The sequence below is a fragment of the Colossoma macropomum genome, unplaced genomic scaffold, assembly GCF_904425465.1.
Source record: "Colossoma macropomum unplaced genomic scaffold, Colossoma_macropomum, whole genome shotgun sequence".
In the NCBI taxonomy this organism is placed as follows: Eukaryota; Metazoa; Chordata; class Actinopteri; order Characiformes; family Serrasalmidae; genus Colossoma; species Colossoma macropomum.
This window is the reverse complement of record NW_023495267.1, coordinates 2,252,340-2,268,536: the sequence shown is the minus strand read 5'-3', so window position 1 is coordinate 2,268,536 and position 16,197 is coordinate 2,252,340. Positions and strand designations below refer to the sequence as shown.

Below are 16,197 nucleotides of genomic sequence, written 5' to 3'. Positions count from 1 at the left end.
CTACTACTACTACTACTACTACTACTAATAATAATAATAATAATAATAATTACAAAGATAATCAGTGCATATCATGTACCCATTAAAGGGTCAACCAGTAAAAGCAGTGCAGTGGTACATCCTACAATCAGGATTCTCCTACATCATTTGGGCCAAAGCTGTTCAAGGCAGCCATCTGACATAAGAATCAGTAAGACAGTACACCTGTCCAAAGGTGACAACATGACCAGAAGAAAGCGATGTGATGACAGGTTTTATACATGAGGAGGAGAAGGTGTGAACTGTCTTTGTCCAGTCAGAGTAGTTACACTGCTATAAAAAAAGAGGAGACATCTGATATGCAGAGATTGGGTTAAGAGTCAATAGATAACAATGACCTATTTAGTCTTAATTATAGCTTAAAAAAAATTAAACAAATTCTAAAATAGTATGATCTTGCCTGTGAGGATGTACTGAGATTGGATTTTATTCTATGAGCGGTCATGTACAATGAATAGACTGCAATGGGAGCAGGCTGTCACCTACAGCCATCACTTTATTTGACTAATGTTTTAATTGCACACTTTTCTCTATTTAATGGTATCAACTTTGCAAAATTCCAGCAATCTCCAAGTTGAATGGTACATTTTCTGTTTTGTGATTCACCTGATTGGACTCTCGAAGGGCTTAGCCATGCAGTAGCCCCACCAGAACTAGAGAGGAGTGAGGTTTGTGTGGAGATGGTCTATCTGTTTGAGTACTCACAGATCATACACTAACCGCTTAAATAAAAATTCTCAGCTTAACAGTCTTTGGAAAAGCCCTACAAACACAACAGACTGGGTCAGTGTCTGCAACTCTTGTAAACTGATTTTCCAAGGCATGAACAACTGGCACCACCTTGTGACTCATATTATATTTTGGATTACAGCTACACTGTTATTCTCTGTCTGAACTAAAAAAAGATCAGCATGTTTCCCTGGACCTACAGGCCCACTCCATGTCTGAAAAACTACATGTAATACTTGGTTTATAAGCCTATATTTTGGCCCATGTGTAAGAACAGATTCATTAACAAAGGAGAAATGGTGTTGTTAAAAACAAACAAACAAATCAGGTGTTTAAAAGGCTGCTTAAATTCTAATGTTTCTAATGCAGATTTATCTTTTTTTCAGCGTCAACACAGAATTTAAAGAAGACAGTTGGGAAGCTCTTAAAATTTGATATTTAATGTTATTATTAGGAACATCCGGAATAAATCATTACTTTGAATCGGTTCTTTTCAACAATTCAGGCGAATCGATTCAGAATTCCAACTGTAACAAACTTCTCGTTGCATCCGCAGAATATTGGAATACTGATTCTGTTTACTTTAGTTTAAGCGTTTATTGTCCATGATTGGGTGTATAATGAAAAACCGTCCTTTCCCTGAGATTCAACGAAGAAGTTACTCTTATTTAGGCTGAGTAACTTCACTACACTTTCTTTTCAACAAATCGGGAGAATCGATTCAGAAGTACAACTGAATCAAACTTTTCGTTGCATCTGCGAAGTATAGGACTGTTTACGCCCGTGTTTTAGAAGAACTGAAGAACTGTGATACAAAATGAAAACAAACAAAATTTTTATACAATCATAAAATCATAACACAGAATGTTATATATTAATTACTGGATCTGACTAGGCTCCACGTCTTTCGTAGCTGGCTTCTGTGTGTTTGTACTGCGTGCCTGTCCAACTCCATCAGTGAGTAGAAGCAGAGGAATCAGGCTGACTCGCTGAACCGAGTCCTCGTGGTACATGGAGGAGAGGAGAATATTTGACTTGTGAATCAATAAATCGGCTCTGTACCGACTCGAACTTCTACTCAGTAGATGTTAGTTAGTTAGAATAAAAATCGGGTTTTGCTCGTTTTTCATAGCATCCTTATGTTAAAAAGCGACAGCATGTTTAAACTCTTTAGTCTTACTTGCTGAACCCCTCTCGAACTCAGATGGAACCTTCCACGCAGCTCGTGCTTGTGCTCGCGCGTCACTAGGTTACGGCGTGTGGGAAGGCGCGCGCGTGCCGCCTCCTCTCAGACTTTGTTGTGTTTCTGACTCCGGCGTCATTTAGAGCGATATGACTGGACTGAACACACCGAGGATGGAGGCAAATATTGTGGTGCTGGGAACAGATAATGTCGGTAAATCAGGTGGGTGATCTATTCAAGTTATAGAAACGAAACGATTATGCTCATTAGAAGTTATTTTTAAATGAGAAATGCTACTTTTCCTGACGAAAAGTCTGTCTTAGTCAAGGTCGAGGGCGCAGACAGTCAATACTGATTCTGTTTCTCTCGCTTTAGCACTCACTGTTCGCTTCCTTACCCGGAGATTCATCGGGGAATATGGAGATATTGGTAAGTTACTCTTATTGAGGCTGAATAACTTCACTTCACTTTGAGGACTGAGCCCTGAGATAAATTTCCAAAACTCTGTGTTTCTCCACAGAGTCTATCTACAGTCACAACATTATCGTGGATGGAAGAGAGCAGACTCTCAATATTTGGGATTCTCCCTATTCACAGGTAAGAGTTTGCACTGTTAACTTAATTTTGTCGCTATAATGACTGACATTCAGGAGTAAATTAGGAATACTAATACTATTACTAGTCAATTAGTAATATTAAAAGAACTTTTGGAGTGGAAAGTGGTAACTCATACCCATGAAATGGACATCCCCATACAGAAGTCTGATATATGGCCATATATGTACATATATCATCAAGGGTCAGGCATGTATTTCAAAATATATGTAAATATATGATATGTTCATATTTACAAGTATCAAATATTGGACATATATGCCTAATAGAAGGATGGTATATGTGTATCTGATAGGTGGATGAACATATATATTCATAATACATAGATCACATATACTGTCTGTCTGATATATGTCTGATCCATAGGTCTGGTACAAACACCAAAAGATATTTTAAGGCAAAAAATCTAAATGAAATAAACCAGCAACACACATACAATAAAAAAATCCTTATATAACTTGCAGCTAACATATATGAGCGATATATGCCATCAACATAGGAGTAGGGTTTTCTATATATTGTTAATTGCATTACACATATATGCTTATGCATGTTGATATATGACTGAAATACATGTCCCATATTTGAAAATGGCCTAATACAAATAAGTTGGCATGTATGTCACATAAATGACCACATGAGAATAAGTTGGAAGTAAGGGAAATCCATATATGCTAATATATGTTACGTATTTGAAATATATATTGCCATGTAACAGATTTCTGTATGGGTGTTGAATGTCTCTCAGCAGGACTTGTCCTCCGAGTCCATCACCTTTGAAAAGAGAGTGCAGTGGGCCGACGGCTTCGTCCTGGTCTACAGCATCTGTGACCGAGCCAGTTTCAACAACGTCAGCAAACTCCTCCAGAGCATAAAGGCTACAAAGGACTATGCAGGTTTAGAGAAAGTGCCAGTAGTTATCGTAGGAAACAAGAGAGATCTGCACCACCGGCGCACAGTCCTCAGCGAGGAGGGCCGGATGCTGGCACTCTCCGCAGATTGTCAGTTCTATGAAGTCTCAGCCGCTGAGAACTACCACAGCGTCCTCATGGTGTTCCATGGCTTGGTTAACCGCATCAGGGAGTCCAGGTCAGCAGTCAAAAAGCCGGCAGGCATCAAGGGCATTGTCAAGAGCATGTCTGCCGTGTTTGCCCGGAAGCGCACCGACTCACTGTGAGGCAGACGGTGTCATGGAGTCACACCTGATTTTGGTCTGAGGTGACCTACTTTAGATGCCAGAAACAAGGGCAGGCCGATTCCTCTTTGGCCCCAACGTTACGGCTTTGGTGAGGATGTGGAAGAAGCCCTGTGGCTGATGTTTGCTCAGAACTGTGCATAAACCACTCGATGAAGGGCAGAGATCAACAATCCAGTCTGTGTGCCATGGTGTTGGTAGTCGCTGTCGAAACCAAGTCAAAGATGACTGCAGTGTTCATCATTTTGAGGAAACCAGGCATGACTGTGTGAGAGAATAGGCTGAGGTTCCTTGTGAAATGTATGGAGTGTTTTAAAACACTGACCTTCACATTATTCCAGTGAAAATAGATTCAAATGTCAGATATGCCACAAAGTGGAAACATTTTGGTGGCATTCAAAGGTTTATTTGCTTATTAAAAACAGAGGAAAAGAGAGGAGTAACATATACGTCATTCTAGTCAAAGCAATATCCTGGTGACATCTGTGATGGTCTAAACAGAAACAACAATGCATTGTTTTTAGCTGCAAAGTTTCATCCAAAGTTCCATGTCTTACAGGAGTCACCGAAGTGTGATCTCTCACCATCCCAAGATCTTTTTAAGTCAGCACTGATTATTTATTTGTATAAACACAGTGTTTACAGTCCTGTAGTTTCATTGCTTTGCCTGTGCATGTCACAAGACTGATGTTCAAATACATACTGGTTTTTGTTTTCTCCCCAGACCAGCAATGTTTCTATTTGATAACTCTCTTGTGACTCAGAAAGCAGAGGAAGGACTGTGTATTGGTGTTGTATGATGAAAGGATGGAATCTGTGAATGTGCCAAAATTGATTGCATTGAAATATATGATGTGCAGTTGTAATGCTATACATGTTGCTAAGTGTGAACATACAAGGATGCAACATACTAAAAGCAGACTTATTTGATTGTACTACTTAAGAGATCTGAGCATATTAGATGGACTTATTAAAAACATCTGAAGCCTAGAAAAGTCTGTTGTTAGTAGATGTGATGTATTACATATACTGAAGTATTGTGTCTCCATCCTCCATTAATTAAATATGGGAAAAACACCTGCAGAATAAAAGATACTTAAAAAATGTTAAGACTCTATAAAAGCAGTCACAACTGAATGGGCCTCTCTGGTGAAAGACACAGTTGTCAGTCATACATTTGCTCTCATTTTTTTCTGGTTTGATAATGGAACTTGTTAAGTTTTAGTCAATGAGAAAAAAAGAGTAGTTTGTTCCTACTTTCTAGCATTTTTTTTCGTTGACATTTTCTTAATGATTTTCAACAAAAATAAACGATTTTAAACTACGCCTGATGTCTGATGGAACATTCTTTTTGTCACACTTTTAACTAATTTAATGCTGGGTCTGACACTTATACCTGATAAGAAAAGTAAATATGTGAATTTAAACTTAAGCTAAGCACATGCAGTTGCAGTGGACTTATAAAGTTATTGTATACTTGAAGATCTTTAGACAGATTGTTAGAAGTTGCAGTAAATACTGGAGATAAAAGCAGGATGTCATCTGCTAGTTTTCACAGCTTATTAAACTTTCAATATCATTTGATGATAAAATTCATCCTTTTCTACTCCAAAATTATTATATATATAATTTTGTGGGAAAAACATTCTTTACTTTTGCCACATTTTTATCATTGCGTAACATTCATTTCCAGTCAAAACTGCCATTAAGTACAAGTTACAATTTTTTCAGATGATTTTTCTGAGATTAGATAGATGATAACTCACTTGTAAAATAAGTACAACTGGAGTTCACAAATTTATTAAAAGGTATGCAAACCAACTTCTAAGGCTGAACTTTGGAAGTGTGGAAAAATATCCCTGCAGATTTCTTTAAAAAACTGAAAGCAAATATCCTGAAAGGAACAGAAGTTGTAATAAAGACAAAAGCTGTATAAATTTTAGTTAAATATGTTTTTCTGCTTTTTTCCTGATGCTGAAAAATGAACAACTTGGCTGTTTTGACTAGAAACTGAATAAATGAAGGGTGGTCTTATGACTTAAATTTGACTTCCAAGGGTTAACTTTGTCTTACTTTGTCAGACCTGTGGCATCCAATGGTATCATGCCCCCCCTTCATAATCTGCATAAATCTGCAGACTGAGCACTGTAACCTTCATTTTGTCTCAACTTTCCAAAGGAGGCTCTGGGCAACTTTTCTCTAGGATCTGCTTTGTATGGAGGAGGCGACGCTCTCTCCATCCTTCACTGACTCCTGGGAATTGTGAGAGGGGTTGTTCCTCTGGTCTGAACCATTAGACTCCACTGCAGGAGAGCCATTCGACTGGCTTCTTGTCTCTTCTGCTTTCTCTCCTTCCTCCCCGTTGTAAAGGATCTCTTCTTTGGGCTTGGAAGATTGGCCAGGAAGCTGTTCATACACAACAACATATCAATTTCCACAGTTCTTTTATATGACCACCTTCTTGGAACTGGCATGCTAAGAGCAGAAAATGATATAGTTCTATATATGTTGAAAACACAATGTTCTGAAACACTGTCTACTGGGTCTTAATGTTCATTGAAACCATGAGAGACAGATAATGAAAAGTGGATACTGTACAGTACACATTAGGACAGAACGGTATGGATATTCAATACTACTGTATTGAAAAAACAAAAGCCTAGGCCTACTAGGTACAAATACTTTGTTACTATGGAACATTCTCTCTGTTTTCCTTTGATGGATCTGGCCAGTAATATCCCCACCAGATGTTCTTGGCTGTTCTCAGTCATGTCTGTTCCAATAGCCATCTTCTTAGCAGAACACTGCAAACCTATTATTTCCGGAATGGCGATTTGGAAGCTCTTTGTTAATGCGGGAGGAAGGAGACGAGGTAGATTGGTTATGCAAAATCTCTCTCCCTAAAAATTCCCTGATGAAACTATGAGACCAAACCCCATACAAGTACCACATGTGCAGCCTATAAGCTGTTGCAGTGGTGAACTTGGACTGACCTTCCATAGGCCAGAATTTGGGTGACCTTTGTCTTTCCTGACACCTTACCAAAGGGGCCCTTAGTGTGGCACAAAGCTGGGTGAAGGTAATACTGGTGCCAGACCTATTGGAGTCTCCTGCTTTTGTCTAGTGGTTTAAAGGCATCTCAAACAGGCCCGTGCCAGGGGTTAATGAGCGAGGGACGGGTCCGTCTACAGCATGTAGACGGCTCTTTGTCACATTCCATGACCCCTTTAAAGATCACTGCGCTGAATGACTCAGGGTCTGGGCTACAGTCTGTCTGACGGCACTTAAGACTTTCATCTGAAGAAATGTCATGCAGTAAGACTTCTGTGCTTAAAAGTCAGTATGAAAGTGAAAAGTCTGGATTCTGCAAAGCTTCAAAGTAGACAATGCTGAGTCTGCCTGAGAGCTGTGAAAGAAAGCTTTCTTAAGGAGTCATTGACGAGAGATGGTTTGCATGTCATCGTGATCTAGGCCAGGCTGCACCTTATCTGTTCTGTGTATAAAGAATCATGAAGTCAACACTCTGTGCCTATCACAAGTATTCTGCTCACAAAATCCCTTGAGCGTGGCCAGTATGCAGGCTTTTACAAGTCTCAACCCACTGCTACACCGATAAAACCAATTTCCAAAAACAAACATCATCCTAGACAAAATACACCACATCTTTACCCAGCTGGTAAGATCCTTCACAAAACGTGATCTCCAAGCAGACTAAGCAAACGTACTAACAATCTAGGGCTGGGTATGGTTCAAGATTTTTGAACCATACCCAGCTACTGATACCAACGCCTTGACTTTGACGGCAATTCCTGATTGACACTTTTTAAATGTTTGTGTGTAAATATGAAAGCAGATAATTGCTTTAAATAAATGATTGGCAGATGTTTCATACTGACAAGTATCATACTGCGATGACGCTGGATTACTATACTCAAAAGTCTGTATTTTATTCATTTTACTGCATTTTTAAGCCTCAAAGAAAAAAATATTAAAGGATAGAAAAAATGGGACTCTAAACGACCATACAAGACCTGTTAGACCACCAACACTGTCACCATCAGATAAACAGAAGTGAAAGCTTTGATCTTTGAGAGACAGAAGAAAATTCAGCTCCACTCTTTCTTCAGATATGAAGACAATTTGCAAATCAAACAAAGAAGCTGCTGGTGTTCTCAGAACAATGGACTGACCACCCCAGAGTCCAGGCCCCAACATCCCTAAATGTGTTTGGGATTAATCGGATTGTGAAAAGCAGTAAATGCAACCATCTTCTAAGACTGAACTTTGGAAGTGTGGAAAAATATCCCTGTGGATTTCTCTGAAAAAGGAGTCTCCTAAAAAGAAGGAAAGCTTTAAGTAAATACTGAAACATTGTACTTATTTAGCTACTGATTCTTCTGTGTAATTTTCTGCTAAATACACATTTTGGGCTTTTTGAGTGGAAATTAAATAAATGAATGGTGGTCACTGACTTTTGCACAGCACTTTTGTATACATAAATAAATATCAGATATCTGGGCCAAACTTCCTATATCAATGCATCCTTAATTAAAAGTCATATATTATAACAGACAGCAGTAGTAATCAAAAGAGCACTGCACACAGCTTAAGAAGCACTAATACCAATAATTTACTCATAGCATGTAATTTAGGCATCTAATGAGCAGTTTAGATTTTGGAACAAAAGTTGTTTATTGGCTTACGGATGCTGATAAGACTATTTAAGACATAGTCTTGGTTTAGACACAATTTGGAAAATTTGTGCGCAATCAGTTGCGTCATTGCTGCTTGGTCATAGTACTGATGACGTTTTGTTACTGAATGAAATTCAATTCAAATTCAAAGTGCGAGGTATCTTTCTCTCAACAATTTTCTTTATTGCTCTGATGTAATCGCTGTCCTTTGCTAAGCTCAGTAAGGCCTGCTGCTGAGTATGATGTGTACAGCAGCAGGGTGTGAGATTAATCCCAATATCAGACAATATTTTCCAAGAACAAACCAGCAGGGCTTGTCCCGAGAAAGGGCCTCTTTTAGTGAGCTTTGCCTGCTGTTTCTTCAGGGAATTTGAGACAAATACGGTGAGAAGGAAGCCACATTCGCTGACTGATTTACTACTTTTATCTGAGATCTCATCTGTTATGTGCGTTCTGCTGCAATTAATCAGGACAGACGATCAAATCATGTTGCATTGTCTATTTATCTATCTATCATTATCTATTTCACCAAAGGAGCTTGATCAAGCTTAAACTTCAGCATGCTATGGGATACCATAGTGTTTAAGGCTGGGCCAGGTTTGGATGTTACTTTATCCATGAAAGAAACAAATCACAACATTGATTTCTTAATGCATATTATGAAGTTTAAAGCATTGTTATGTCAAGCAAAAGATATTTTAGACATTTCAGAGTAGTAATTTTCAAGTCTTTAAATTTTTTGTAGTGAGGGAATTTTTTTCAGGTAATTTTCAGGTACATTTTTAATGTAGATTTAAAATCAGTTCCTGGTGTTATGCAGTTTAGATCCTGAACATGATTAAATACCAAAAAATGCCATGATGGCCTAATGTCATTTGACTCCTCTGCAGCCTCAAAGCACAAAGCTGGCTTTCTCTCTCCAAACAATCTATGGAAAAAAATCTCTGGAGATCAGTTTCTTGGTAAGGAGAAAAAGATTCTGACTATTTCTGATAGTAACTGAAATAACAGATGGGGTCAATATTTCCCAACTTCGAATTGGGCACAGTTCATACTATTTTACAGGGAAATAAGTAAACAGATTTTTTGTATTTCCACATTTATTATAACTGTTACTCTATCCTAAAGTATTCTACAAAAGCATTTGCTGATGGAGGTTCCTAGATCAGTATTTAGCTTCAACTAGTTGGACATGAAATGAATGAGGAGTTGCACGTTCTCACAAACCATGTTCTTGGTTTACATTAAAGGAAAGATCAAAAGCATATCAATATATATGGTTCAGCTACCGTCAATTTTGTTGTGGTACAGCAGTATGAATAGGCAAGTGGGGGGACAAAACAGTGTGTAAATGTGTAAATACAGGTCTAAGCACAGTCTCAGAGCAGCCTAACAAGATCAAGTTCGAGCATTCAAGAGGTGCACGCGATTCCTGCGCACTAGCCGGCCACAGACATCAACAGATGTTATCCAAATCTGATATGGCAAAGCCACATTTACAAAAAACAAGCTCCTGGCAGTGGTTGCCCTTAAGTTCTGTGCTAGATGCAGTTCCCTCTATCCAATTCGAGAACAACTAACAAAAAAAGATTGGTTTTAGATCAGAAGCTATAACCTACCTCACTGACCCTCCCTCATCATCTGTCATCATCTATCTGTTAGCTGAGGATTGGCAATTTTTGAATCACAATACATTTTTGGTACAGATGCAGAAAAGAAATGCTAACAACTTTCACATATTTTTATTTTTTTTATTATTATTTTTTTTTCTTTCTTTTTGGTAATTTTCCACTGTTTTCCCAAAGGAAAACAGAGCTTGTTGATGGGATTACTGGCATTACAAGTCTTACTGGGATTAGTCATTAGGAAGTCATTTTCTTAGACGACATAAAATACATTTAAAATAATATAAACAAAAGTTTAAGATTTTGAAATGTGGCTTAATCACTTCTAGCAAACTGTGGAATCCAGGACTCTCTACAACTGAGTAGTGCTGCAAATCAGAAGCTGTAAACATCTCTGTGGAGCAAGTTATCTGTTACACCTGTTCACAATCGAAACTTTGAGGATGCTTGACTCCTGTGGGGAGAAGCAGCTGCTGCAACCTCCGATTTTGCCACAAGACTGAGGTTAACTTCTTCACGCTGGTAACGGACACATTTGGGTGATGTCTTCAAAAATAAGACAGCATAGTTGAAGTATTTGATTCTTGCCTTGAGCAATGTTGGCACGCTGTCTCTGTTTGATCTACCACTCTTTGCCCATCATTATTGTACTTGACTGGGAAACTGAAGTGTTCCCAAACATGAGATGAATGTGAGGACAATTTCACTTGTTCTAGCTCAAGCTTATTCTATCTGCTCACCATTTCAAACAGATTGATTGATCAACCATCCAAGTTAGGCTTACCAAACCAATAATAAAGTGTGTTTTTTCCAATTGCTAGAACTGTGCAGGTTTTTACACTTGTGGTTATCACTCATGGATTCTGTTAAATAGAACTATAGAAACCATTCCTAGAACCACACATTCACTCCTACATACTACTAATACAACCAGCATGTTACAAACAACCTCACAAGCTCCAAATATCAGCAAATATTGTGCAATGAATATGGACACTCCATGGTTTAAATTCTTTCACCATCCCTCATTCTAGTTCTGTATCTTAATAAGTTTGTTTAGCTCTGTCATTACATGCATCTCCAGTGAGGAAAACACTTCAAACTGAGCTTTCAGGAAAAAGGGAGTGAAAACATGTGATGAAAAATGACTTGACCATGCGGTTGTGAGTTCTTAAGTTTACAACAAAAGCTAGCTCAGTATTTATCATGCAAGATTTCCAAGAAAGCCTGTAATTAATCATTCACTAGCTACCGTTCACAACGCTACCAATAGGCCACTGTGTGCAAGGCTGATACTGACTTTCACCACTGCTATAAAGGCTTTGTCACGCACTGCAGGGGGTCAGGAATGTGTGAACTGTAAAACATCTGGACCCTGAGTCGACCTATTTGCTAAGAAAAAACGGAAAAAATTGCATTAACAGTTCAAAAATCCCAACAATCCAGTTCACCCATGCTACTCCTGAACTCCCCAGCAGAGCTCATAAGTACCTCCTGCAGAGCATGTCTTCTCAAGGGCACTCCCAATAGGCCTTGATCCGCCTACCCTATAGCCATCCCATTTGTTGACAAAACAGCGGCCACACTGCCCTGTGCTACTTCTTGGCATCGGTCAATCTTTTTTGTACAATGAAAAACCAAAGCTCAAGACGTCATACTCTTGAACTGTAGCCACTGAACTATTGTGTCCAAACACAGTTTGCATTATTCTGTTCGAGAAAAAAATAAAAAAGAACCTAAAATTCACATAAGGTCACTTTGTAACAACAAACCAAACATCATTCTTTAACACTGATGTTACAGCCTGTGCATAAACAGGCATCTTCTTTCCATGTAATGTCACTGAGTCACTTAAGTCACTTTAAAATGTATATATTCTTCACAGATTATCCCTTGTTTAATATAAATATATTTGTACATAGCGGATAGGATTTTTTTTCTCCTTACATAGGTCCCTCTTGTCTCTATATTTTGTGTATATTTGTGTATATTTAATATATTTCAATTTCAGTATTTTCTTGTATTTTTATTTTTACTTTGTTCACTTTCTGTAGAGTGATCACCTGAGCCTCGCCACAAGCATTTCAATACATGAATGTCCTGACATGTTGGGCAAATGACAAATAAACTTGAAACTTAAAGCTGGCAGTCTACTTCCAATGGCAAAAGAACTAAACAAAAACTGAACAACAATCGAATGTTATAAGTATAATCACAACACTTAAGCACCTTGCAGTGGACCAACCACAGTCAGACGGATGTTGCAGAACTAACATTGTGGTGATTAGGAGTTCTGTTTGGCAAGTTTTCCCCACCAGATTGTCTGAACTCCAACCGCTATGCCATTTTGGCCAAAAAGATGTTGGCTTACAATGAAACACAGAGGCTTTATTCAATATTTCAAGTTCAACAGTAGCAACCACCTGGGATACCACAGCAAAGGCCTAGCTACACCTTAGCAACCACTTTGGATACCATAGCAACAAGTAAATCAATTAAAAGGTTAAATTTCATACTAGGTGTGGTAAAAACAAGATAATCCATCTGTATCCACAAGGCATGTACAAAATAAATCCCAGACCAGAGGAATTCCTGCGCACACTGTCTTAAGAAAAATATGAAAAGCTTTTTTGACACATGGCAATATGTATAAAAATGTGCTGACACGTTGCAGCCTATTCAGGCCTTTATCAGGACACAAAAAATGGCATATCAGTAGAAACCACCTAAGAACACCCACATATATAAACACAAGCTTCTGCCACCTGTTGGTCAGGAAGAAGGAAAGGGAAAAAAATCAGAGAAAAGGAGAGAAATCAATATCCTCATTCAAGCCAGGATACTCTATAGCTTTAAGAGCATAAATCTTCTAACGGACTTTGGAATAACCTCAATGGCCATTGCTCGTAATGAGCTGGGGCTCGGATGTTTAGCTGCCTTATATTGCATGGCCATAGGATAGTTAGGTTTCTGGGTAACAATAGCATTTTATGTTCAGATAATCTATCTTTAAACCTCTTTTTCATACAACCAATGTAAAAACAGCCACATTCACATTCAAGTCTGTATGCTACAAGATTAGTGTTACAGTTAGCAAATAAATTAAGTTTGAATGATTTACCAAATAAAAAGCTCCACAAATGAGTAACCTCTAATTATATTGGAGCAATGACTGCACCCACCACATCTAAAATTGCCTTTGGGACTCTGCAGCCATGTGGCCTTACTTGTATTTTCAGGCCATGTGTGCACCGATTTATCTTTATGGATAGTGGCCCAGAAAGATGGGTCAGGCAACACTGTACATCGAAGAGGGTCACTTTGCTCTATATTCCAATTTCTTAAAATAATGCTTTTAATGCGGCCAGCCTGTCTACTGTACTGAGTCACAAAATGGGTTTGAAAGTGTGTTTGAGATCACACCACTCCCTGAAATAGTCACTCCTATCCATAATTGATTTATAGCCCCTCTCTTTAAATCTAGAATACATGATAATAGATTGTTTATCAAAATTGCTGTCTATGTTACAGATCCTCCTCAACCGCAAGAACTGTCCAAAAAGGAACATTATTAATTAAGCCTGGGGGATGAACTGATTAGGCCGCAACACATCGGCACATTTTTATACTTTTTTCATGTGTCAATAAAGGCTTTTTATATTTTTCTTAAGACAGTGTGCCTGGGAATGTATTTGGTGTGGGATTTATTTTGTACATGTCTTGTGGATGTGGCTGGATTTTCTTGTTTTCATCACTCCCAGCAGGAAATCATTACTCTGAGTTTGCTGCACCCGTTCCCCAGGAGGGCCTGTCTGTTTGCTTCGTTTTTGTGCCCCCTGCAGCGCTTCTTCAATTGTGCTTTTTTCAAGTCAATCAATTAGTTAGAAGAGTCATGAAAATGTGTTTAAAATAATACATGACAACAGCCAAAAAGTGAATTAGTCCAATCTAAACATTACAACTATGTACTGTTAGGGTAAATTTGCAAAACTTCAGCATGAAAGTTTTCTGTAATTAAATCCAGACTTTCTCCAAACTGTTAAACAGTTTGATCCACATCATTTCATTTCTTTCCAGCAATGAAATCTCTCTCAAAACTAACAACAGACATGATGTCTGGCTTAGTACATCTTGGCCCTTACATGTGTCCAAAAAGCCTGTCTCTGCCTGTGCTTGTGCAGTGCTTTTGTCAATATTGTGCTGCCCTTGTCTGAAACCATGAAGCCTAACCAGACTACACCCCCCCCACCCCCACCCTCTTGGTAATGGAGACAAAGGTTTGCGTTGGCCAAGACCCACCAGTTTTTTTTAATAAGGCTTGGATATTAGAGGGAAAATTCAACTTGGACACAAAATATCTTGTGCCATACAAACAAATCTACAGCTACTTTCCACTTGATGATATCCTCAAGGAAGTCAGCCAAGATTGGCCATTGACGTACACTCGGGTTATCAGTGTGGCTCTGTGTTTTGGCATGTTGTTATGGAATCTGCTGGTAACAGAGATCTGCAAGGTCAAGCCCTGGCCCAGCCATGATGTAGCACTGACTGCCTGCAGCAGTCTGTAGAGCGAGATTTTATAGGTTAAAAACTAGGAAAACACCCTCTGATGATGCATCTTGAAGGTGGGAGGAACTGTGGAAAACCTACAAATGAGGGGGGTTTTGGGACCTTGCAAATGCAGATGGAAGCCAGATAGCTAATGTGCCATGTAGAAAAGAACTATATGTTACATGTATTTAGACATTATTAAATGTGTGAAATGGTAATGATACAAACATCTAGATACTTTACCCCAGTAAGAATTGTCTCTGACATTGTGCTGAATAAAGATAGAATGGTTCTTTTCTTTTTTTCACAATTGTGTTCGATGACTGAGGTAGGAGTTACTCTACTACTAGCTTGGTTGTAATTATTAGCCTGTAGATCAGTGACCAGGCTGGCAGTCAGGATTGGTTGACACACAGATTCCCAATGGTTGTGTGATGTGTTTTTCGTAATGTATATTAAATATTGTCGAGAGAGAACAATATTTAATATGAGCGAAAACATGAAAACTCTATAAAACTCAATAAAAACTGTGAATTTATAGAATTAAAGCAATGGGGCTATAAAGCTGCGCTACAGAATACTACATAAGACTACATAACTCTACAAATAATATATTCAACACTAGCTTTAAAGCAGAATGCCTCTGTGATTTAATGCAGTCTGAATGCCAAAAACTGGAAACTATATGTATATGTGCTGATGTACAAGTATAATGTTAAGCTAAAAATATAATACAAACGAAAATGCAGATTTACTTTGCTCTGCTTTAAGCTTCAGCTCAGCTATAGTCACTTTTCTCGCATCACTGGCAGGAAACTTTTTCACAAAAGCATAAGTTTCGTATAACACAACATTTAATGAGGCTGAAGTCAGCTCCTCATTCGTCAGCTTTTCGTTGAAATTTTCCTGTTCCGCCTTAAATGGTGCCTGAGGCTTCAGAATGTAACTGCTGCACCATTTAAGGTGGAACAGGAATATGAATGACAAGCTGGCAAATAAGAAGCTTCACTTCAGCTTCACGACTTTTTAGTGTTTGTCAGTTGCAGATTAAATGTATCAAGAAACCGGCTGAGTTCTTATAAATGCAAATATACTATAAATTATCGATGTTCGTCTTAAATCTTTGTCTTTGCCATTTCGTTAGCTACTAGATAGGTGAGATTGTTGTCTGTGTCACTATGGTGACCAGCAGTCTGCACACCAATATTCAGGGTTAAAGGGTGAATTAGCAGTTGTACATTAACTCCAGCGTTTAATACCATTTATTGCTAAAACTGTGTTTGGACAATCAGCAGAGCTTTATTTTACTGCAAATGAGGAGAGTTTTTTTTTTAATCTAATCCTGCTGTGGAGCCACATGTTGCCGAGCCCTGACTTAACCAGTAGGCCTGTCACAATTCAGAAATTTTAGCTGATGAACAACTGTCAAAAAAATGACTTTGATTAACAACTTAATTGTCTTGATCATTTTAATGGCACTATTACAGGATATAAGCCTAAAACATCTAAATTGACAGTAAATTACACTAAATTAAATGACACTAAATTAAACAGTACTGCACAATT

General features: G+C 38.3%; 2 protein-coding genes across 6 annotated transcripts in view; one reads left to right on the top strand and one right to left on the bottom strand.

The window, feature by feature from the left end:
• The first annotated feature begins 1,641 nt into the window (after positions 1-1,641).
• Positions 1,642-5,085, top strand: si:dkeyp-59c12.1 (uncharacterized protein LOC555379 homolog). 2 transcript variants are annotated; one of them, XM_036561712.1, is made up of 4 exons: positions 1,642-2,173; positions 2,327-2,380; positions 2,472-2,548; positions 3,318-5,085. In XM_036561712.1, the coding sequence occupies exons 1-4, from the start codon at positions 2,101-2,103 to the stop codon at positions 3,741-3,743; spliced, it is 630 nt and encodes a 209-aa protein (XP_036417605.1). In that variant the 5' UTR covers positions 1,642-2,100; the 3' UTR covers positions 3,744-5,085. The 2 variants fall into 2 exon arrangements, with proteins under 2 accessions (XP_036417605.1, XP_036417604.1); XM_036561711.1 differs by having other exon boundaries at positions 1,647-2,173; positions 3,315-5,085.
• A 108-nt stretch (positions 5,086-5,193) lies between these two features.
• The window catches only part of plin1 (perilipin 1), a 36,984-nt gene continuing 25,980 nt past the window's right edge, over positions 5,194-16,197 (bottom strand). For 3 of the 4 annotated variants that reach the window (XM_036561707.1, XM_036561708.1, XM_036561709.1), the window contains one exon: positions 5,307-6,167. In XM_036561707.1, the coding sequence (XP_036417600.1) occupies positions 5,961-6,167 (207 nt within the window). In that variant the 3' untranslated portion in view covers positions 5,307-5,960. Of the gene's footprint in view, positions 6,168-16,197 lie in introns of all 4 variants that reach the window. The other variant, XM_036561710.1, reaches the window with a different exon arrangement.

Bases quoted from the DNA above. Each gene is read 5' to 3' on its own strand.
- si:dkeyp-59c12.1 (XM_036561711.1), top strand. From the start codon at position 2,101: ATGACTGGACTGAACACACCGAGGATGGAGGCAAATATTGTGGTGCTG. The intron at 2,381-2,471 runs GTAAGTTACTCT...GTTTCTCCACAG, and splicing joins CGGGGAATATGGAGATATTG to AGTCTATCTACAGTCACAAC. The intron at 2,549-3,314 runs GTAAGAGTTTGC...AATGTCTCTCAG, and splicing joins GGGATTCTCCCTATTCACAG to CAGGACTTGTCCTCCGAGTC.